Source organism: Taurulus bubalis (assembly GCF_910589615.1).
Source record: "Taurulus bubalis genome assembly, chromosome: 9".
NCBI lineage: Eukaryota > Metazoa > Chordata > Actinopteri > Perciformes > Cottidae > Taurulus > Taurulus bubalis.
In genome coordinates, this window is record NC_136597.1 from 28,736,835 (window position 1) to 28,759,347 (window position 22,513).

A 22,513-nucleotide genomic window follows, 5' to 3' on the forward strand; every position below is an offset into this window, starting at 1 on the left:
CAGAGATTTTTTTCCCATGAGCCTCAGCTGCTGCTGAGCCCTGCCGGTCTGCGGTCTCCGGCCTCGGTGACGGCGGTGATGATGGCGTCGAAGGCGGCGGTGGGCGCGAGGCGGTGCAGCAGCGGCAGCAGCCGGCCCGCTCTGCCGGGTCGGTACGCGGCCCGCGGGCGCCGCGCCAGCAGAGCGTGAGTCATGGCGTCCAGCACCGGGGATAGGTCCTCCGCACAGCGGCGTGACATCCGGGACAGACCGCCGGGCAGCGCCGAGATGTACGCATCCCCATAATCCTCTCTGGCGGCCGGCGACGCGGACGCCAGCAGCCGGGCCGCGTGGCGAGCCTCGTCCTCGCTGCTGCCGAAGATACCTGAGGGAGAGGAAGAGGGAGAGGAAGAGGGAGAGGGAGAGGGAGAGGGAGAGGAAGAGGGAGAGGGAGAGGGAGAGGGAGAGGAAGAGGAAGAGGGAGAGGGAGAGGAAGAGGGAGAGGGAGAGGTGTTACGTCACGAGGACCTGGAACCGTCACGGAGTTATAATGTTATTTAGGCCTGGAAGAGTCCTGGTACAAAAATTTTTGTATTCTCATTGTTAGTTTAAATACTACATTTACTCACTTTTTACTGTTTACACCCAGACTTCACTAAATGTTTGTCAGGGATCCAGCGGTCTGAACGCTGAAAGATCTCCCAGGTGAAAATAAAGAGTTCATATTTTGTATATTTATTTATCGGACTAAAGAAACAGGTAAATGTGTGACGTAACTGCTGTGTTTCTCTGGGTTGAACCAGAGCGGGTTCTCTTTATCATGAAGAAACTGAAGTGATGTTCATAAGGTGTATGTGAGGTGAAGTGGTGTTGAAGCGTTGTTCATAAATAAACTCATGAAGTGGAGTTGAAGTGTCACACCTACCTGTCCTGAAGCCCGCCGGCTGAATCAAACACACCTTGACGCCCCACACAGACACCTCCAGCCTCATCACCTCAGAGAACACGCTCAGCGCCGCTTTAGAGGCTCCATAAGCCGCTAACCTGGGCATGGGCACCTCACCTGCAGGCCCAGTGCACTGTTAAAACTCTGTTAAAACTCCATGTAGTGCACTGTTAAAACACACTGAGTACTCTGTTAAAACATGTTAATACACACGCAGTACACTGTTAAAACTCCATGTAGTGCACTGTTAAAATACACGCAGTACACTATTAAAACTCCATGTAGTGCACTGTTAAAATACACGCAGTACACTATTAAAACTCCATGTAGTACACTGTTAAAATACACGCAGTACACTGTTAAAACTCCATGTAGTATACTGTTAAAACTCCATGTAGTACACTGTTAAAACTCTGTTAAAACACATGTTAATACACACGCAGTACACTGTTAAAACTATGTTAAAATACACGTAGTACACTGTTAATAATCATGTAGTACATTGTTAATACACACGCAATGTACTGTTATTACATATGTACTACAATGTATTACACTGTTAATACACATTTAATACTGTTAATACACATGTAATACACTTAATATTCCAAGTAATACACTGTTAATGTAATACAGGTCAAGGAAGATATGTACTAGTAGTTGTTGATTCAAAATGTCAGTTATGAGTATACTTAATATAAAGTATACAGGTCCCCGTTGGCCTTCAGACAGACGTACCTGCCATACTGGACACGTTGACGATGCGTCCTCTGGACCTCCTCAGCAGAGGGAGGAACACCTGACACATCTTCACCGCAGACAGGAAGTTCACGTCCATGCAGAGTCGGAACGCTGCGATTGGCTGCAGCTCTGCGTCCGCGGGACAGTCGAGGACTCCTGCATTATTCACCAAACCCCACAGACCTGCAGGCACCAGACCAACAGGAAGACACGATGAGTTCATTAGTTTCTTTCCTTCAGTTTGAACTCTCAGCGTGTCAAAGGATCCTAGTTAGGTTCACCTAGCAGTGCGTTCAGGTGTCTTACCTGTGTCAGCCACTTGAGTGCTAATGCACCTGTGAGCCGCCGCTATCTGGCTGCTGTCGGTGACGTCGAGCTGCAGCACCTGAAGGTTTTCAGATCCATGTCCTCGGAGCTGCTGAGCTCCAGCTCCGTTCTGGTCCAGAACGCCAGCAAAAACGTTCAGTCCAGCCTCGCTGAGCCGCAATGCCAGAGCCAGACCGAACCCTGAATCACAACCTCCAGAGGAAAAGAAACGACAATGAGACCTGAATCACAACCTCTTGAAAAGAGACAGCAATGAGACCTGAATCACAACCTCCAGAGGAAAAGAGACAGCAACGAGACCTGAATCACAACCTCTAGAAAAGAGACGCAATGAGACCTGAATCACAACCTCTTGAAAAGAGACGGCAATGAGACCTGAATCCCAACCTCCAGAGGAAAAGAGACAGCAACGAGACCTGAATCACAACCTCTAGAAAAGAGACGCAATGAGACCTGAATCACAACCTCTTGAAAAGAGACGGCAATGAGACCTGAATCCCAACCTCCAGAGGAAAAGAGACAGCAACGAGACCTGAATCACAACCTCTAGAAAAAAGACGCAATGAGACCTGAATCACAACCTCCAGAGGAAAAGAGACATCAATGAGACCTGAATCCCAACCTCTAGAAAAGAGACAGCAATGAGACCTGAATCACAACCTCCAGAGGAAAAGAGACGCAATGAGACCTGAATCACAACCTCCAGAGGAAAAGAGACGACAATGAGACCTGAATCACAACCTCTAGAAAAGAGACGGCAATGAGACCTGAATCACAACCTCTAGAAAAGAGACGGCAATGAGACCTGAATCACAACCTCTAGAAAAGAGACGCAATGAGACCTGAATCACAACCTCTAGAAAAGAGACGCAACGAGACATGAATCCCAACCTCCAGAGGAAAAGAGACAGCAACGAGACCTGAATCACAACCTCTAGAAAAGAGACGGCAATGAGACCTGAATCACAACCTCTAGAAAAGAGACAGCAACGAGACCTGAATCACAACCTCTAGAAAAGAGACGCAATGAGACCTGAATCACAACCTCTAGAAAAGAGACGCAATGAGACCTGAATCACAACCTCTTGAAAAGAGACGGCAATGAGACCTGAATGCCAACCTCCAGAGGAAAAGAGACATCAATGAGACCTGAATCCCAACCTCTAGAAAAGAGACAGCAATGAGACCTGAATCACAACCTCTAGAAAAGAGACGACAATGACACCTGAATCACAACCTCCAGAGGAAAAGAGACGCAATGAGACCTGAATCACAACCTCTAGAAAAGACAGCAATGAGACCTGAACCACAACCTCCAGAGGAAAAGAGACGCAATGAGACCTGAATCCCAACCTCTAGAAAAGAGACAGCAATGAGACCTAAATCACAACCTCTAGAAAAGAGACGGCAATGAAACCTGAATCACAACCTCTAGAAAAGAGACGCAATGAGACCTGAATCACAACCTCTAGAAAAGAGACGCAACGAGACCTGAATCCCAACCTCCAGAGGAAAAGAGACAGCAATGAGACCTGAATCACAACCTCTAGAAAAGAGACAGCAACGAGACATGAATCCCAACCTCTAGAGGAAAAGAGACAGCAATGAGACATGAATCACAACCTCTAGAAAAGAAACGCAATGAGACCTGAATCACAACCTCTAGAAAAGAGACGCAATGAGGCCTGAATCACAACCTCTTGAAAAGAGACGGCAATGAGACCTGAATCCCAACCTCCAGAGGAAAAGAGACATCAATGAGACCTGAATCCCAACCTCTAGAAAAGAGACAGCAATGAGACCTGAATCACAACCTCCAGAGGAAAAGAGACGCAATGAGACCTGAATCACAACCTCCAGAGGAAAAGAGACGCAATGAGACCTGAACCACAACCTCCAGAGGAAAAGAGACGCAATGAGACCTGAATCCCAACCTCTAGAAAAGAGACAGCAATGAGACCTAAATCACAACCTCTAGAAAAGAGACGGCAATGAGACCTGAATCCCAACCTCTAGAAAAGAGACAGCAATGAGACCTAAATCACAACCTCTAGAAAAGAGACGGCAATGAGACCTGAATCCCAACCTCTAGAAAAGAGACGGCAATGAGACCTGAATCACAACCTCCAGAAGAAGAGACGGCAATGAGACCTGAATCACAACCTCTAGAAAAGAGACGGTGTGTGTGTGTGTGTGTGTGTGTGTGTGTGTGTGTGTGTTACCTGTGATCAGCACCGCTCTGCTTTGCAGCTCTACTCTCCTGTCCGTCTCACAGATCAGGATCAAGCTGCATCCTAGTACGGCCATTCCACAGACCACCAGCGGACCACAGAGCTGCAGAGAGGACCAGAGCAGGACCCAGAGCAGGACCCAGAGCGTCCCAGACCAGGTCTCACTGCCCTCTCTAAGCTTCCACAGCACAGTAAAGAAGAACACAGATGCAGCTCCCACACAGAAACAGGAAGTGATGTCCATCTCCTGACTGTCTCACCTGTTGTCTCACCTTCTGTCTCACCTGCTGTCTTACCTTCTGTCTCACCTGCTGTGACACCTTCTGTCTCACCTGTTGTCTCACCTGTTGTCTCACCTTCTGTCTCACCTGCTGTCTAACCTGTTGTCTCGCCTGTTGTGACACCTTCTGTCTCACCTGTTGTGACACCTGTGGTCTCACCTGTTGTGACAACTGTTGTCTCACCTGTTGTGACACCTTCTGGCTCACCTTCTGTCTCACCTGTTGTGACACCTTCTGTCTCACCTGTTGTCTCACCTGCTGTCTCACCTCTTGTCTCACCTGCTGTCTCACCTGTTGTGACACTTTTTGTCTCACCTGTTGTCTCACCTTCTGTCTTACCTGTTGTGACACCTTCTATCTCACCTGCTGTCTCACCTGTTGTCTCACCTGCTGTCTCACCTGTTGTGACACCTTTTGTCTCACCTGTTGTCTCACCTTCTGTCTCACCTGTTGTGACACCTTCTATCTCACCTGCTGTCTCACCTGTTGTCTCACCTGCTGTCTCACCAGTTGTGACACCTTCTGTCTCACCAGTTGTGACACCTTCTGTTTTACATTCTGTCTCACCTGTTGTGACACCTGTTGTGACACCTGTTGTGACACCTTCTGTCTCACCTTTTGTCTCACCTGTTGTCTCACCTGTTGTGACACCTGCTGTCTCACCTGTTGTGACACCTTCTGTCTCACCTGCTGTCTCACCTGTGCGTTAGAGGAGAAGTGAAGTCAGGCTCCAGCTGACCCACCTGCACACAGGTATGTGTTGCTCAAACCGGTTCCTCCTCTGCACATACTTCATGAGGCTCCTCCCCCTCTGATAAAGATCACTTCCTTTGTTGAACTTTTTAATTCATGAAGTTTAAAATCACACATTCAGAGTGTCCTCATAATATTTGAACAGCTTTAACAGTGATGCGTTCACTGACTGTTGTTAGTCCTTTAACAGTGATGTGTTCACTGACTGTTGTTAGTCCTTTAACAGTGATGTGTTCACTGACTGTTGTTAGTCCTTTAACAGTGATGCGTTCACTGACTGTTAGTCCTTTAACAGTGATGCGTTCACTGACTGTTAGTCCTTTAACAGTGATGCGTTCACTGACTGTTAGTCCTTTAACAGTGATGCGTTCACTGACTGTTAGTCCTTTAACAGTGATGCGTTCACTGACTGTTAGTCCTTTAACAGTGATGCGTTCACTGACTGTTGGTCCTTTCACAGTGATGCGTTCACTGACTGTTGGTCCTTTAACAGATGGGTTCACTGACTGTTAGTCCTTTAACAGTGATGCGTTCACTGACTGTTAGTCCTTTAACAGTGATGCGTTCACTGACTGTTGTTAGTCCTTTAACAGTGATGCGTTCACTGACTGTTGGTCCTTCAACAGATGGGTTCACTGACTGTTAGTCCTTTAACAGTGATGCATTCACTGACTGTTAGTCCTTTAACAGTGATGCGTTCACTGACTGTTGGTCCTTTCACAGTGATGCGTTCACTGACTGTTGGTCCTTTAACAGATGGGTTCACTGACTGTTAGTCCTTTAACAGTGATGCGTTCACTGACTGTTGGTCCTTTCACAGTGATGCGTTCACTGACTGTTGGTCCTTTAACAGATGGGTTCACTGACTGTTAGTCCTTTCACAGTGATGCATTCACTGACTGTTAGTCCTTTAACAGTGATGCGTTCACTGACTGTTGGTCCTTTCACAGTGATGCGTTCACTGACTGTTGTTAGTCCTTTAACAGTGATGCGTTCACTGACTGTTGGTCCTTTCACAGTGATGCGTTCACTGACTGTTGGTCCTTTAACAGATGGGTTCACTGACTGTTAGTCCTTTCACAGTGATGCATTCACTGACTGTTAGTCCTTTAACAGTGATGCGTTCACTGACTGTTGGTCCTTTCACAGTGATGCGTTCACTGACTGTTGTTAGTCCTTTAACAGTGATGCGTTCACTGACTGTTGGTCCTTTAACAGATGGGTTCACTGACTGTTAGTCCTTTAACTGATGCGTTCACTGACTGTTGGTCCTTTAACAATGATGCGTTCACTGACTGTTGTTAGTCCTTTAACAGTGATGCGTTCACTGACTGTTGGTCCTTTAACAGTGATGCGTTCACTGACTGTTGTTAGTCCTTTAACAGTGATGCATTCACTGACTGTTAGTCCTTTAACAGATGGGTTCACTGACTGTTGTTAGTCCTTTAACTGATGCGTTCACTGACTGTTAGTCCTTTAACTGATGCGTTCACTGACTGTTGTTAATCCTTTAACAGATGGGTTCACTGACTGTTGTTAGTCCTTTAACAGATGCGTTCACTGACTGTTGTTAGTCCTTTAACAGTGATGCGTTCACTGACTGTTGTTAGTCCTTTAACTGATGCGTTCACTGACTGTTGGTCCTTTAACAGATGGGTTCACTGACTGTTGGTCCTTTAACAGATGCGTTCACTGACTGTTAGTCCTTTAACTGATGCGTTCACTGACTGTTGGTCCTTTAACAGATGCGTTCACTGACTGTTGTTAGTCCTTTAACAGATGGGTTCACTGACTGTTGTTAGTCCTTTAACAGTGATGCGTTCACTGACTGTTGTTAGTCCTTTAACAGATGCGTTCACTGACTGTTGTTAGTCCTTTAACTGATGCGTTCACTGACTGTTCGTTCTTTCGTATTGTTTGATATTCTTCAATAATTTGAATGATTTTCAGTTTTTTCAGAGATGGAAGTTCTCAGATCTTTTACTGAAGTATGTAAGTATTATCGTAGTAAAAGTATGCAAGTATTATTCGTAGATGTGTGCACTGACTTGTGTTCTCTGCTCATTAATAGTTTCACCATTAAACCAGAGGCTCAGTGTGGAGATCAAACTGGTTCCATCTTTTCAAATGAGAGTATTATATTCTTTTCTTTGAAGTGAGACTCTGGTGATACGGGTGTATGGAAGGTAAACAGAGACACAGCTTCACAGGAACTCTCTCTCTGAACAATCAGAACAAGACACAAAGATTTAGTGACAAACAGGACTTTTATTTTGAAAGTCAGTGCTGCCTCTGTTAGGGGCGGGGCTACAGTAACATCTGCACATTTCTCTTTGTCCTCCAGATGGAAGCAACTGACGACTCCCTTTGACACGCGGCTAGAGACAAAGTGCACAGGATTCCAGCCAATGAGAGAGGACTACAAGGAGGGGGGGGGGGGGTCATGTGACGCAGGAATCAGGACTACAAGGAGGGGGGTCATGTGACGCAGGAATCAGGACTACAAGGAGGGGGCGGGTCATGTGACGCAGGAATCAGGACTACAAGGAGGGGGCGGGTCATGTGACGCAGGAATCAGGACTACAAGGAGGGGGGGGGGTCATGTGACGCAGGAATCAGGACTACAAGGAGGGGGGGGGGGGTCATGTGACGCAGGAATCAGGACTACAAGGAGGGGGGGGGGGTCATGTGACGCAGGAATCAGGACTACAAGGAGGGGGGGGGGTCATGTGACGCAGGAATCAGGACTACAAGGAGGGGGGGGGTCATGTGACGCAGGAATCAGGACTACAAGGAGGGGGGGGGGGTCATGTGACGCAGGAATCAGGACTACAAGGAGGGGGCGGGTCATGTGACGCAAGAATCAGGTCATGTGACACAGGAATCAGGTCATGTGACGCAGGTCATGTGACGCAGGAATCATGTCTACAAGGAGGCGGGTCATGTGACGCAGGAATCATGTCATGTGACGCAGGTCATGTGACGCAGGAATCATGTCTACAAGGAGGCGGGTCATGTGACGCAGGAATCATGTCTACAAGGAGGCGGGTCATGTGACGCAGGAATCAGAAGTTCTTCTTCAGGAAGTTGATGAGGCCGTTGGTGGACGCGTCGTGGGTCGAGACCTCAGAGTCGTCCTTCAGCTCCGGCTCGATCTTCTTCGCCAGCTGCTTCCCGAGTTCAACACTGTGGACAGAGACCAGGTTATAGAGGTGTGTAGCTAGGTAGGTGTGTGGGTAGGTAGGTGTGTGTGTGTGTGTGGGTAGGTAGGTGTGTGTGGGTAGGTAGGTGTGTGGGTAGGTAGGTGTGTGTGGGTAGGTAGGTGTGTGGGTAGGTAGGTAGGTGTGGGTAGGTAGGTAGGTGTGTGGGTAGGTAGGTGTGTGGGTGGGTAGGTAGGTAGGTGTGTGTGGGTAGGTAGGTGTGTGGGTGGGTAGGTAGGTGTGTAGGTAGGTAGGTGTGTGGGTGGGTAGGTAGGTAGGTGTGTGTGGGTAGGTAGGTGTGTGGGTAGGTAGGTAGGTGTGTGGGTAGGTAGGTGTGTGGGTGGGTAGGTAGGTAGGTGTGTGTGGGTAGGTAGGTGTGTGGGTGGGTAGGTAGGTAGGTGTGTGTGGGTAGGTAGGTAGGTGTGTGTGGGTAGGTAGGTGTGTGGGTGGGTAGGTAGGTGTGTAGGTAGGTGTGTGGGTAGGTAGGTAGGTGTGTGTGGGTAGGTAGGTAGGTGTGTGTGGGTAGGTAGGTAGGTGTGTGTGGGTAGGTAGGTAGGTGTGTGTGGGTAGGTAGGTAGGTGTGTGTGGGTAGGTGTGTGTGGGTAGGTAGGTGTGGGTAGGTAGGTGTGGGTAGGTAGGTGTGTGTGGGTAGGTAGGTAGGTAGGTGTGTGGGTAGGTAGGTAGGTGTGGGTAGGTAGGTAGGTAGGTGTGTGGGTAGGTAGGTAGGTGTGGGTAGGTAGGTAGGTGTGTGGGTAGGTAGGTGTGTGGGTGGGTAGGTAGGTAGGTAGGTGTGTGTGTGTAGGTAGGTAGGTAGGTAGGTGTGTGGGTGTGGGTAGGTAGGTGTGTGGGTGGGTAGGTAGGTGTGTGGGTAGGTAGGTAGGTAGGTGTGTGGGTAGGTAGGTAGGTGTGTGTGGGTAGGTGTGTGTGGGTAGGTAGGTGTGTGTGGGTAGGTAGGTAGGTGTGTGTGGGTAGGTAGGTAGGTGTGTGTGGGTAGGTAGGTGTGTGTGGGTAGGTAGGTGTGTGGGTAGGTAGGTGTGTGGGTAGGTGTGTGGGTAGGTAGGTGTGTGGGTAGGTAGGTGTGTGGGTAGGTAGGTGTGTGGGTAGGTAGGTGTGTGGGTAGGTAGGTGTGTGGGTAGGTAGGTGTGTGTGGGTAGGTAGGTGTGTGGGTAGGTAGGTGTGTGTGGGTAGGTAGGTAGGTGTGTGGGTAGGTAGGTAGGTGTGTGTGGGTAGGTAGGTGTGTGTGGGTAGGTAGGTGTGTGTGGGTAGGTAGGTGTGTGGGTAGGTAGGTGTGTGGGTAGGTAGGTGTGTGGGTAGGTAGGTGTGTGGGTAGGTAGGTGTGTGGGTAGGTAGGTAGGTGTGTGTGGGTAGGTAGGTGTGTGTGGGTAGGTAGGTGTGTGGGTAGGTAGGTGTGTGGGTAGGTAGGTGTGTGGGTAGGTAGGTAGGTGTGTGGGTAGGTAGGTAGGTGTGTGTGGGTAGGTAGGTAGGTGTGTGTGGGTAGGTAGGTAGGTGTGTGTGGGTAGGTAGGTGTGTGTGGGTAGGTAGGTGTGTGTGGGTAGGTAGGTGTGTGGGTAGGTAGGTGTGTGGGTAGGTGTGTGGGTAGGTAGGTGTGTGGGTAGGTAGGTGTGTGGGTAGGTAGGTGTGTGGGTAGGTAGGTGTGTGGGTAGGTAGGTGTGTGTGGGTAGGTAGGTGTGTGGGTAGGTAGGTGTGTGGGTAGGTAGGTGTGTGGGTAGGTAGGTAGGTGTGTGGGTAGGTAGGTGTGTGGGTGGGTAGGTAGGTAGGTGTGTGTGGGTAGGTAGGTGTGTAGGTAGGTGTGTGGGTAGGTAGGTGTGTGTAGGTAGGTAGGTAGGTGTGTGTGGGTAGGTAGGTAGGTGGGTAGGTAGGTGTGTAGGTAGGTGTGTGGGTAGGTAGGTAGGTGTGTGTGGGTAGGTAGGTAGGTGTGTGTGGGTAGGTAGGTAGGTGTGTGTGGGTAGGTAGGTAGGTGTGTGTGGGTAGGTGTGTGTGGGTAGGTAGGTGTGTGTGGGTAGGTAGGTAGGTAGGTGTGTGGGTAGGTAGGTAGGTGTGGGTAGGTAGGTAGGTAGGTGTGTGGGTAGGTAGGTAGGTGTGTGGGTAGGTAGGTGTGTGGGTGGGTAGGTAGGTAGGTAGGTGTGTGTGTGTAGGTAGGTGTGTGGGTGGGTAGGTAGGTGTGTAGGTAGGTAGGTAGGTGTGTGGGTAGGTAGGTAGGTGTGTGTGGGTAGGTAGGTAGGTGTGTAGGTAGGTAGGTGTGTGTGGGTAGGTAGGTGTGTGTGGGTAGGTGTGTGTGGGTAGGTAGGTGTGTGTGGGTAGGTAGGTAGGTGTGTGTGGGTAGGTAGGTGTGTGGGTAGGTAGGTGTGTGGGTAGGTAGGTGTGTGGGTAGGTAGGTAGGTGTGTGTGGGTAGGTAGGTAGGTGTGTGTGTAGGTAGGTAGGTGTGTATGGGTAGGTAGGTAGGTGTGTGTGGGTAGGTAGGTAGGTGTGTGTGGGTAGGTAGGTAGGTGTGTGTGGGTAGGTAGGTGTGTGTGGGTAGGTAGGTGTGTGTGGGTAGGTGTGTGTGGGTAGGTAGGTGTGTGGGTAGGTAGGTGTGTGGGTAGGTGTGTGGGTAGGTAGGTGTGTGGGTAGGTAGGTGTGTGGGTAGGTAGGTGTGTGGGTAGGTAGGTGTGTGTGGGTAGGTAGGTGTGTGTGGGTAGGTAGGTGTGTGTGGGTAGGTAGGTGTGTGTGGGTAGGTAGGTGTGTGTGGGTAGGTAGGTGTGTGGGTAGGTAGGTGTGTGGGTAGGTAGGTGTGTGGGTAGGTAGGTGTGTGTGTGTAGGTAGGTAGGTAGGTGTGTGTGTGTAGGTAGGTGTGTGTGTGTAGCTAGGTAGGTGTGTGGGTAGGTGTGTGTGTGGGTAGGTGTGTGTGTGGGTAGGTGTGTGTGTGGGTAGGTAGGTGTGTGTGGGTAGGTAGGTAGGTGTGTGTGGGTAGGTAGGTAGGTGTGTAGGTAGGTAGGTAGGTGTGTAGGTAGGTAGGTGTGTGTGGGTAGGTAGGTAGGTGTGTAGGTAGGTAGGTGTGTGGGTAGGTAGGTAGGTGTGTAGGTAGGTAGGTGTGTGGGTAGGTAGGTAGGTGTGTAGGTAGGTAGGTGTGTGGGTAGGTAGGTGTGTGGGTAGGTAGGTGTGTAGCTAGGTAGGTGTGTAGGTGTGTCTCACCCCCACTGGTCGTAGCTGTTGATGTCCCACATGACTCCCTGAACAAAGATCTTGTGTTCGTACATCGCTGGAAGAGAAACCACAGGATGATTATTTTTTTCTAGGTGTGAAAACATGAGAATCAGAAAACAACCTGCTGCTTAACTTCATGAAGTTGGTTTCATGTATCGCATCATAAGTATTATTATTATGGGTCACAGTTAAATCTTTCATAACTTTAAGCTTTACAGATATCAGATGTCACTCTGGCCTGCTGCTGGTTTCACTCCCAGTACTCACCAACCAGAGCTCCCAGTACAAACGGGCTCAGCTTCTTGAAGACGATGGAGTTACTCGGCTTGTTGCCTTCAAAGACCTTCAAATTAAAACAGAAATCTCAGTTTGTGAAACAGGAAGCACGGTCACATGACTGATAGTATCCAATCAACCTCATGGAACAGAGTCACATGACTGGTCATTACTTTGTGAGGCAGCAGCTGCAGCAGAGCGTCTCCCTTCAGGCCTCCGGCCTCCAGCTCTCCTCGAGCCTCCTCTGAAGTCTTCCCCTTCATCAGAGCTTCTGTCTGGGCCAGGAAGTTAGCCACCAGGATCTGAGGTCAACAGGTGAGCAGGTCAACAGGTGAGCCGGTCAACAGGTGAGCCAGTCAACAGGTCAACAGGTGAGCCGGTCAACAGGTGAGCCGGTCAACAGGTGAGCCGGTCAACAGGTCAACCGGTGAGCCGGTCAACAGGTCAACCGGTGAGCCGGTCAACAGGTCAACAGGTGAGCCGGTCAACAGGTGAGGACATTGGGCCAAACACCAGCTAGTGTCTCTGAAGCAGAGGACGTGGTGGGCGTTACCTTGTGGTGGAGGTTGTCTCTGATTGGATGTTGTGACTGAGCAGGAATGAGGAAGTCAGCAGGAATCATGCGAGTTCCTGAATAGAAAACAAGGAGTTAGTGAGGGGGGAGGTGTGTGTCTCTGTGTGTCTGTGTGTGTGTGTCTGTGTGCGTGTGTCTGTCTCTGTGTGTGTCTGTGTGTGTGTGTGTGTGTCTCTGTGTGTGTGTGTGTGTGTGTCTGTGTGTGTGTGTGTGTCTGTCTCTGTGTGTGTGTCTGTCTCTGTGTGTCTCTGTCTGTGTGTGTGTGTGTCTGTCTCTGTGTGCGTGTGTGTATGTGCGTGTGTGTATGTGCGTGTGTGTATGTGCGTGTGTGTATGTGCGTGTGTGTATGTGCGTGTGTGTGTGGGTGTGTCTGCATTTCTGTGCGTGTGTCTGCGTACATGTGTGTGTGTGTGTGTGTGTGTGTCTGTCTCTGTGTGTATGTGCGTGTGTGTATGTGCGTGTGTGTATGTGCGTGTGTGTATGTGTGTGTGGGTGTGTCTGCATTTCTGTGCGTGTGTCTGCGTACATGTGTGTGTGTGTGTGTCTGTCTCTGTGTGTATGTGCGTGTGTCTGTGTGTGTGTGGGTGTGTCTGCATTTCTGTGCGTGTGTCTGCGTACATGTGTGTGTGTCTGCGTACATGTGTGTGTGTCTGCGTGCGTCTGTGTGTGTGTGTGTGTGTGTGTGTCTGTCTCTGTGTGTGTGTCTGTCTCTGTGTGTCTGTCTCTGTGTGTGTATGTGTGTGTGTGTGTGTGTCTGTGTGTGTGTATGTCTCTGTGTGTGTATGTGTGTGTGTGTGTGTGTGTGTCTGTGTGTGTGTCACCTTGGTGGATCAGCTGGTAGAAGGCGTGTTGTCCGTTGGTTCCTGGTTCTCCCCACACGATTGGTCCGGTGTGATGGTCGACACGGACACCATCTTTGGTGATGGATTTACCATTAGACTCCATGTCGCCCTGACGACCACACACACACACACACACACACACCTTTGTCACAAATAAATACAAAGTGAAGCCTGATGACCTTATTGATTAATCTCCTCGTGTCCTCGTCTCCTTGTCTCCTCGTGTCCTCGTCCCCTCACCTGCTGGAAGTAGGCAGCGAAGCGGTGCATGTACTGGTCGTAGGGCAGCATGGCGTGAGTCTCCGCCTGGAAGAAGTTGATGTACCAAACGCCGAGGACCGCCAGCAGGACAGGGACGTTCTGCTCCAGGGGGACGAGCCGGAAATGATTGTCCTGCAGAGGAGACACCCGTCTGTTAGCGGGACAGACAGACAGACCCGTCTGTTAGCGGGACAGACAGACAGACCCGTCTGTTAGCGGGACAGACAGACAGACCCGTCTGTTAGCGGGACAGACAGACAGACCCGTCTGTTAGCGGGACAGACGGGTCTGTCTGTCTGTCCCGCTAACAGACGGGTCTGAAGTGTGTTCCTGCATCAGATGATACTAAGATTAAACGTAACTTACCATCCAGTGAGCTCCAGACAGAAGCTGCTCGAAGCCTTCGAAGCCTGAAACACACAGGAGGTGATGGAGGTCAGGAGTGATGTCATCACACACAGTAAAGGTCAGGAGTGATGTCATCACACACAGTAAAGGTCAGGAGTGATGTCACCAGACACAGTAAAGGTCAGGAGTGATGTCATCACACACAGTAAAGGTCAGGAGTGATGTCATCACACACAGTAAAGGTCAGGAGTGATGTCACCAGACACAGTAAAGGTCAGGAGTGATGTCACCAGACACAGTAAAGGTCAGGAGTGATGTCACCAGACACAGTAAAGGTCAGGAGTGATGTCATCACACACAGTAAAGGTCAGGAGTGATGTCATCACACACAGTAAAGGTCAGGAGTGATGTCACCAGACACAGTAAAGGTCAGGAGTGATGTCATCACACACAGTAAAGGTCAGGAGTGATGTCACCAGACACAGTAAAGGTCAGGAGTGATGTCATCAGACGTACCTATGTGCAGAGCGATGGACAGACCGATGGCCGACCACAGAGAGTAACGACCTCCGACCCACTGAGGAGCAAACATGACATCACGGTCAGTCCACCAATCAGAGACCAGAGATCTGGTTCAGTGTTCAGGACTCTGTTCATGCTTCAGTGGCAGCTTGGTGCGTAACCTTGAGTCTAGCACTATGACTCTGAAGCTGCTCATGAAGGACTCTCTACAAACAGGAAGGACTTACATCCCAGAACTCAAACATGTTGTCCGTGTCGATGCCGAAGTCTTTCACTTTGACCTGAAGAGCAAAACAAAGGAAATATTATTCATATGATTCAGTATTATAGTCCCTTTACAACATGTTATAATACAGCTAGTATTAGAGTATAGATACACTAGTTATGATAGTATAGTCATAGTATAATATTATAATAGTATAGTGTATAATCATAGTGTAGTTATCATAGTATAAATACATATATCAGTTTAAATGGAGACTCACTGCGTTGGTCGACAGAGCCACAAAATGTTTGGCGACAGCAGATTTCTGTGAAGAGAAACATGAGGAAACATATTTACTGTCTCATCTCAGGACACACACATATATATATATATATATATATATATATATATATATATATATATATATATATATATATATATCTATATCTATCATCATCATCATCAGAGGTTATCCGTTTCAAGCAGTCGTCCAATCAGCGGACAGGAAACCAAAGCACTCACGTCATTGGCCGTCTGGAGGAACCAGTCCCGGGCCGACTCTGCGTTGGTGATGGTCTCCTGAGTGGTGAAGGTCTGAGAGGAGCAGGGAAGCGTGAGCCGGATGCTAACCACATGCTAACCAGAGAGTGAGTGTGTGTGTGTGTGTGTGTGTGTGTGTGTGTGTGTGTGTGTGTGTGTGTGTGGACCTTGGAGGCGATGACGAACAGGGTGGTCTCTGGGCGGAGCTTAGCGAGGGTCTTGGCCATGTGAGTGCCGTCGATGTTGGAGACGAACCAAACGGCTGGGCCTCCTGCAGAGTACGGCTTCAGAGCCTCCGTCACCATCAGGGGTCCCTGAACGCAGCACAGCAGCAGTTACAGGGGTCCCTGAACGCAGCACAGCAGCAGGTACAGGGGTCCCTGAACGCAGCACAGCAGCAGGTACAGGGGTCCCTGAACGCAGCACAGCAGCAGGTACAGGGGTCCCTGAACGCAGCATCACTCACCAGGTCAGAGCCTCCGATGCCGATGTTCACGACGTCCGTGATGCTTTCCCCGCTGAAGCCTTTCCACTCGCCGCTGCGCACCCTCTGTGGACAGCAGAGGTCACGACCTGTGAGTCTTAAAGGGCCAGTGCGCGGCAGCGGCGGCAGCGGCGGCAGCGGCGGCTCGTACCTGACAGAAGGCCTTCATCTTGTCCAGCACGCGGTTCACCTCCGGCATCACGTCCTGGCCGTCCACGCGGATCGGCCCGTTGGAGCGGTTCCTCAGAGCCACGTGCAGCACGGCCCGGCCCTAAAGGTCAGGAGGTCGTCAGTCACCTGGTCACTGCCCCTTTAAGAGCAGGGGCACGGACCAGGAACTACATCACGAACCAGGACCTACACCAGGAACTACTTTATCTGATGAACTTTATCTGATGAACTTTATCTCTGCTGCAGAAACCGGTTCTCACAGACGCTGTTACGCAACATGTGAGTGAGTGAGTGAGTGAGTGAGTGAGTGAGTGAGTGTGTGTCTATGTGAGTGAGTGTGTGTCTATGTGAGTGTGTGTCTATGTGAGTGAGTGAGTGTCTATGTGAGTCTATGTGAGTGAGTGTGTGTCTATGTGAGTGAGTGTGTGTCTATGTGAGTGAGTGTGTGTCTATGTGAGTGAGTGTGTGTCTATGTGAGTGAGTGAGTGTCTATGTGAGTGAGTGAGTGTCTATGTGAGTGAGTGAGTGTCTATGTGAGTGAGTGTCTATGTGAGTGAGTGAGTGTGTGTCTATGTGAGTGAGTGTCTATGTGAGTGAGTGTGTGTCTATGTGAGTGAGTGTGTGTCTATGTGAGTGAGTGAGTGTGTCTATGTGAGTGAGTGTGTGTCTATGTGAGTGAGTGTGTCTATGTGAGTGAGTGAGTGTGTCTATGTGAGTGAGTGTGTGTCTATGTGAGTGAGTGAGTGTGTCTATGTGAGTGAGTGAGTGTCTATGTGAGTGAGTGAGTGAGTGTCTATGTGAGTGAGTGTCTATGTGAGTGAGTGAGTGTGTGTGTGTCTATGTGAGTGAGTGTGTGTCTATGTGAGTGAGTGTGTGTCTATGTGAGTGAGTGTGTGTCTATGTGAGTGAGTGAGTGTGTCTATGTGAGTGAGTGTGTGTCTATGTGAGTGAGTGTGTCTATGTGAGTGAGTGAGTGTGTCTATGTGAGTGAGTGAGTGTGTGTCTATGTGAGTGAGTGTGTGTCTATGTGAGTGAGTGAGTGAGTGTCTATGTGAGTGAGTGAGTGTGTGTCTATGTGAGTGAGTGAGTGTGTGTCTATGTGAGTGAGTGTGTGTCTATGTGAGTGAGTGAGTGAGTGTCTATGTGAGTGAGTGAGTGAGTGAGTGAGTCTATGTGAGTGAGTGTGTGTCTATGTGAGTGAGTGTGTGTGTGTCTATGTGAGTCTATGTGAGTGAGTGTGTGTCTATGTGAGTCTATGTGAGTGTGTGTGTGTCTATGTGAGTGTGTGTGTGTCTATGTGAGTCTATGTGAGTGAGTGTGTGTCTATGTGAGTGAGTGTGTGTCTATGTGAGTGAGTGTGTGTCTATGTGAGTGTGTGTCTATGTGAGTGAGTGAGTGTCTATGTGAGTGAGTGAGTGTCTATGTGAGTGAGTGAGTGAGTGTCTATGTGAGTGAGTGAGTGTCTATGTGAGTGAGTGTGTGTCTATGTGAGTGAGTGTGTGTCTATGTGAGTGAGTGAGTGTCTATGTGAGTGAGTGAGTGTCTATGTGAGTGAGTGAGTGTCTATGTGAGTGAGTGAGTGAGTGTCTATGTGAGTGAGTGTGTGTCTATGTGAGTGAGTGAGTGTCTATGTGAGTGAGTGAGTGAGTGTCTATGTGAGTGAGTGAGTGAGTGTCTATGTGAGTGAGTGAGTGAGTGTCTATGTGAGTGAGTGAGTGTCTATGTGAGTGAGTGAGTGAGTGTCTATGTGAGTGAGTGAGTGAGTGTCTATGTGAGTGAGTGTGTGTCTATGTGAGTGAGTGTGTGTCTATGTGAGTGAGTGAGTGTCTATGTGAGTGAGTGAGTGAGTGTCTATGTGAGTGAGTGAGTGAGTGTCTATGTGAGTGAGTGAGTGTGTGTCTATGTGAGTGAGTGAGTGTGTGTCTATGTGAGTGAGTGTGTGTCTATGTGAGTGAGTGTGTGTCTATGTGAGTGAGTGTGTGTCTATGTGAGTGAGTGTGTGTCTATGTGAGTGAGTGTGTCTATGTGAGTGAGTGAGTGTGTCTATGTGAGTGAGTGTGTGTCTATGTGAGTGAGTGAGTGTGTCTATGTGAGTGAGTGAGTGTGTGTCTATGTGAGTGAGTGAGTGTGTGTCTATGTGAGTGAGTGTGTGTCTATGTGAGTGAGTGAGTGTCTATGTGAGTGAGTGAGTGTCTATGTGAGTGAGTGAGTGAGTGTCTATGTGAGTGAGTGTCTATGTGAGTGAGTGAGTGTCTATGTGAGTGAGTGAGTGAGTGTCTATGTGAGTGAGTGAGTGAGTGTCTATGTGAGTGAGTGTGTGTCTATGTGAGTGAGTGTGTGTCTATGTGAGTGAGTGAGTGTCTATGTGAGTGAGTGAGTGAGTGTCTATGTGAGTGAGTGAGTGAGTGTCTATGTGAGTGAGTGAGTGTGTGTCTATGTGAGTGAGTGAGTGTGTGTCTATGTGAGTGAGTGTGTGTCTATGTGAGTGAGTGTGTGTCTATGTGAGTGAGTGTGTGTCTATGTGAGTGAGTGTGTCTATGTGAGTGAGTGAGTGTGTCTATGTGAGTGAGTGAGTGTGTCTATGTGAGTGAGTGAGTGTGTGTCTATGTGAGTGAGTGAGTGTGTGTCTATGTGAGTGAGTGAGTGTGTGTCTATGTGAGTGAGTGAGTGAGTGTCTATGTGAGTGAGTGAGTGTGTGTCTATGTGAGTGAGTGAGTGTGTGTCTATGTGAGTGAGTGAGTGTGTGTCTATGTGAGTGAGTGAGTGAGTGTCTATGTGAGTGAGTGAGTGAGTGTCTATGTGAGTGAGTGAGTGAGTGTCTATGTGAGTGAGTGAGTGTGTCTATGTGAGTGAGTGAGTGTGTGTCTATGTGAGTGAGTGAGTGTGTGTCTATGTGAGTGAGTGAGTGTGTGTCTATGTGAGTGAGTGTGTGTGTGTGTCTATGTGAGTGAGTGTGTGTGTGTGTGTCTATGTGAGTGAGTGAGTGTGTGTCTATGTGAGTGAGTGAGTGTGTGTCTATGTGAGTGAGTGAGTGTGTGTCTATGTGAGTGAGTGAGTGTGTCTCTATGTGAGTGAGTGTGTGTGTCTCTATGTGAGTGAGTGTGTGTGTCTCTATGTGAGTGAGTGAGTGTGTGTCTATGTGAGTGAGTGAGTGTGTGTCTCTGTGAGTGAGTGAGTGTGTCTCTATGTGAGTGAGTGAGTGTGTCTCTATGTGAGTGAGTGTGTGTCTATGTGAGTGAGTGAGTGTGTGTCTCTGTGAGTGAGTGAGTGTGTCTCTATGTGAGTGAGTGAGTGTGTGTCTATGTGAGTGAGTGAGTGTGTCTCTATGTGAGTGAGTGTGTGTCTATGTGAGTGAGTGTGTCTCTATGTGAGTGAGTGTGTCTCTATGTGAGTGAGTGAGTGTGTGTCTATGTGAGTGAGTGAGTGTGTCTCTATGTGAGTGAGTGTGTGTCTATGTGAGTGAGTGTGTGTCTATGTGAGTGAGTGTGTGTCTATGTGAGTGAGTGTGTCTCTATGTGTCTATGTGAGTGAGTGAGTGAGTGTCTATGTGAGTGTGTGTGTCTCTATGTGAGTGAGTGAGGTCCACATGCATCAGTAACGGTTACAGACTGACACTGAGTGTGTGTGTGTCTATGTGAGTGAGTGAGTGTGTGTCTATGTGAGTGAGTGAGTGAGTGTCTATGTGAGTGAGTGAGTGAGTGTCTATGTGAGTGAGTGAGTGAGTGTCTATGTGAGTGAGTGAGTGTGTCTATGTGAGTGAGTGAGTGTGTGTCTATGTGAGTGAGTGAGTGTGTGTCTATGTGAGTGAGTGAGTGTGTGTCTATGTGAGTGAGTGTGTGTGTGTGTCTATGTGAGTGAGTGTGTGTGTGTCTATGTGAGTGAGTGAGTGTGTGTCTATGTGAGTGAGTGAGTGTGTGTCTATGTGAGTGAGTGAGTGTGTCTCTATGTGAGTGAGTGTGTGTGTCTCTATGTGAGTGAGTGTGTGTGTCTCTATGTGAGTGAGTGAGTGTGTGTCTATGTGAGTGAGTGAGTGTGTGTCTCTGTGAGTGAGTGAGTGTGTCTCTATGTGAGTGAGTGAGTGTGTCTCTATGTGAGTGAGTGTGTGTCTATGTGAGTGAGTGAGTGTGTGTCTCTGTGAGTGAGTGAGTGTGTCTCTATGTGAGTGAGTGAGTGTGTGTCTATGTGAGTGAGTGAGTGTGTCTCTATGTGAGTGAGTGTGTGTCTATGTGAGTGAGTGTGTCTCTATGTGAGTGAGTGTGTCTCTATGTGAGTGAGTGAGTGTGTGTCTATGTGAGTGAGTGAGTGTGTCTCTATGTGAGTGAGTGTGTGTCTATGTGAGTGAGTGTGTGTCTATGTGAGTAAGTGTGTGTCTATGTGAGTGAGTGTGTCTCTATGTGTCTATGTGAGTGAGTGAGTGAGTGTCTATGTGAGTGTGTGTGTCTCTATGTGAGTGAGTGAGGTCCACATGCATCAGTAACGGTTACAGACTGAATGTGTTTAAGGTGATGCGTTCAGGACCTCTGTGAAGTTGAGTTTCTCTCCGGAGAACATCTTCTCTCTGGCCTGCTCCACTCCCCTCGACTTGGCCTGTGTAACACACACACACACACACACACACACACACACACACACACACACACACACACACACACACACAAAAAATTGCAGCAGCGTGAACGTGGCGACATCACTTCCTGCGGTCGAGATAAAAAACGTTCTTTCAAAATAAAATGTTGAAATCTTCCTGTTGGAGCAACTTGTTAACGACTCAGGAAACTGGTTCTGACTGGTGTGTGTGTGTGTGTGTGTTTGTTACCATGGCGAGCAGCATGTCCATCACTTCCTGGTTGATGAGGTTCTTGGAGTAGTCCAGCAGGATTTCTCCATCGTCCGTCTTCAGAGTCGTGCTGATACAGAAACACACACACACACACACACACACACACACACACCTTAATTATTTTTTATCATCATAATCTTCCAAAGTGACATTTTCGAAAAGTGTTTCTTCCTCCGATAAATCTAAAACTGAAATATATAATTCTGAATAAGAGTCTTTAAATCGTTAACAACTATCGATTGATTAACATCCAGACACATCCGGGACACCAGACACATCCGGGACACCCAGCTCCGTGATAAGCAGTCCGTGTTTGGATAAACCACAACATGAAGCGAGTGAGTCCATCATCGGACGCGTCTCTGCCCCACAAAGCGCTCGCTGAGCGGACAGGAGGACGCGACACCCCGGCGGTTATGACGAAGACCCTCACTTCCGGTGGCCGCGTGACGCGGTCCATCGTTTATCACGTTAGACACAACCCAATAGTGACGTCACAGCGCGTTTATTAAACACCCGGAAGTGAAGATAAATAGAGACATTAGGCTGTTAGCATGGCAGCTAACTCGAGCTAGCTGTGCTCTCGCAGGACACAGCTGACCGGACAGGTGGGGGCACGGCAGGTGGGACCGGACCGGAAGCTAAAGCAGAACAGTTCCGGTATGAAACGATGACCTTGTGACTCAAACAGCTTTATAGAAACACACCAGACCCCACGCGACCACCGAGCTACCGTCCGGTCAGAGGTGACTGACTGACAGGACGAGTCCGCCGGGGCCACGCCCACCGCCTTCATCACCACCTTCACCTTCATCACCAGCGCGCGCCTCTGTCTGCTCACCTGAACGCGTTGAAGCGGTCCGGGTCGGACTCGAACTGGGCCCTCATGTTCAGGCTGCCCCGGTTCGCTTTGAACCACTGGTCCAGCTTCTGGTAGTTCGGGTCGCTGGTGAGCGCCATGCTGCTGGTTCTGCTGGTTCTGGTTCTGCTGCTGCTGGTTCTACTGGTTCTGGTTCTGCTGGTTCTGGTTCTGCTGCTGCTGGTACTACTGGTTCTGGTTCTGGTTCTACTGGCAGACCGTGTTCACTCCGGCCTCAGAGGTGTGGACTGGTGTCCGTGTGGTGAGGAGGAGGAGGAGGAAGAAGAAGAAGAGACGTGCAGCTGCACTGACAGGACAGAGGGCGGGGTTAGACCCGTCTGCACCAATGAGGGATGGCCCCGCCCCCCCGGCCGCCCACTGTGTATATGTGTATGGCGGGAGATTAGTGCCACTAACAGACCTGTGGCTGTGTTACGTAAAGAGCCAATCACAAGCCTGAATGAGAGTGTGGCGGGAGATTAGTGCCACTACATTACATTTCTTTTAGCTGAGGCTTTCATCCAAAGAGACTTACAATAGTTCATTCAACCATGAGGACAAACTCAGAACAACAAGAATCAAGAAAGTACAATTTCTTCAATAAAGTTAAACCACAAAGTGCTGTCAGTAGTGATGAGTCCTTTCGATGCGCGTGTCGAGTAACCAGGTAGATTTTGGTGAAGCGCGTATCGAGGCTTGTGTCGATGACGTATGCGGTGACGTTGGAAGCCTCTGAGCCGGCCGTACCACGTGACTGATTCAGGACATGGTTCGTGGGTTTGCCGTGCACTGTGGAAAAGTTCTTATTTTTACTTTAACAAAATTGGACACATCAACATGGACTAACGGAGCCGAGGCTCAAACCACCGATCCTCCGACTGAAAGTCAGATATTCTAACCACTGACCCACAGTCACATCACATTCTTC

General features: G+C 49.1%; 2 protein-coding genes across 2 annotated transcripts; both read right to left on the reverse strand.

Annotated features, from left to right (window-relative positions):
- Window positions 1-12: 12 nt before the first annotated feature.
- On the reverse strand, window positions 13-4,341 carry hsd17b2 (hydroxysteroid (17-beta) dehydrogenase 2). Its single transcript, XM_079224343.1, has 5 exons — window positions 4,216-4,341; window positions 1,973-2,185; window positions 1,664-1,849; window positions 905-1,042; window positions 13-364 (listed from the first exon to the last, which is right to left on the reverse strand). The coding sequence occupies exons 1-5, from the start codon at window positions 4,298-4,300 to the stop codon at window positions 24-26; spliced, it is 963 nt and encodes a 320-aa protein (XP_079080469.1). The 5' UTR covers window positions 4,301-4,341; the 3' UTR covers window positions 13-23.
- Window positions 4,342-7,543: 3,202 nt separating this feature from the next.
- gpia (glucose-6-phosphate isomerase a) lies at window positions 7,544-21,831 on the reverse strand. The gene is made up of 18 exons (XM_079224164.1): window positions 21,568-21,831; window positions 20,703-20,793; window positions 20,405-20,473; window positions 15,867-15,986; window positions 15,698-15,781; window positions 15,399-15,545; window positions 15,214-15,285; window positions 14,972-15,016; window positions 14,714-14,767; window positions 14,481-14,541; window positions 13,983-14,026; window positions 13,596-13,748; window positions 13,335-13,464; window positions 12,493-12,569; window positions 12,113-12,241; window positions 11,931-12,006; window positions 11,652-11,718; window positions 7,544-8,444 (listed from the first exon to the last, which is right to left on the reverse strand). The coding sequence occupies exons 1-18, from the start codon at window positions 21,684-21,686 to the stop codon at window positions 8,324-8,326; spliced, it is 1,659 nt and encodes a 552-aa protein (XP_079080290.1). The 5' UTR covers window positions 21,687-21,831; the 3' UTR covers window positions 7,544-8,323.
- Between the last annotated feature and the right edge of the window lie 682 nt (window positions 21,832-22,513).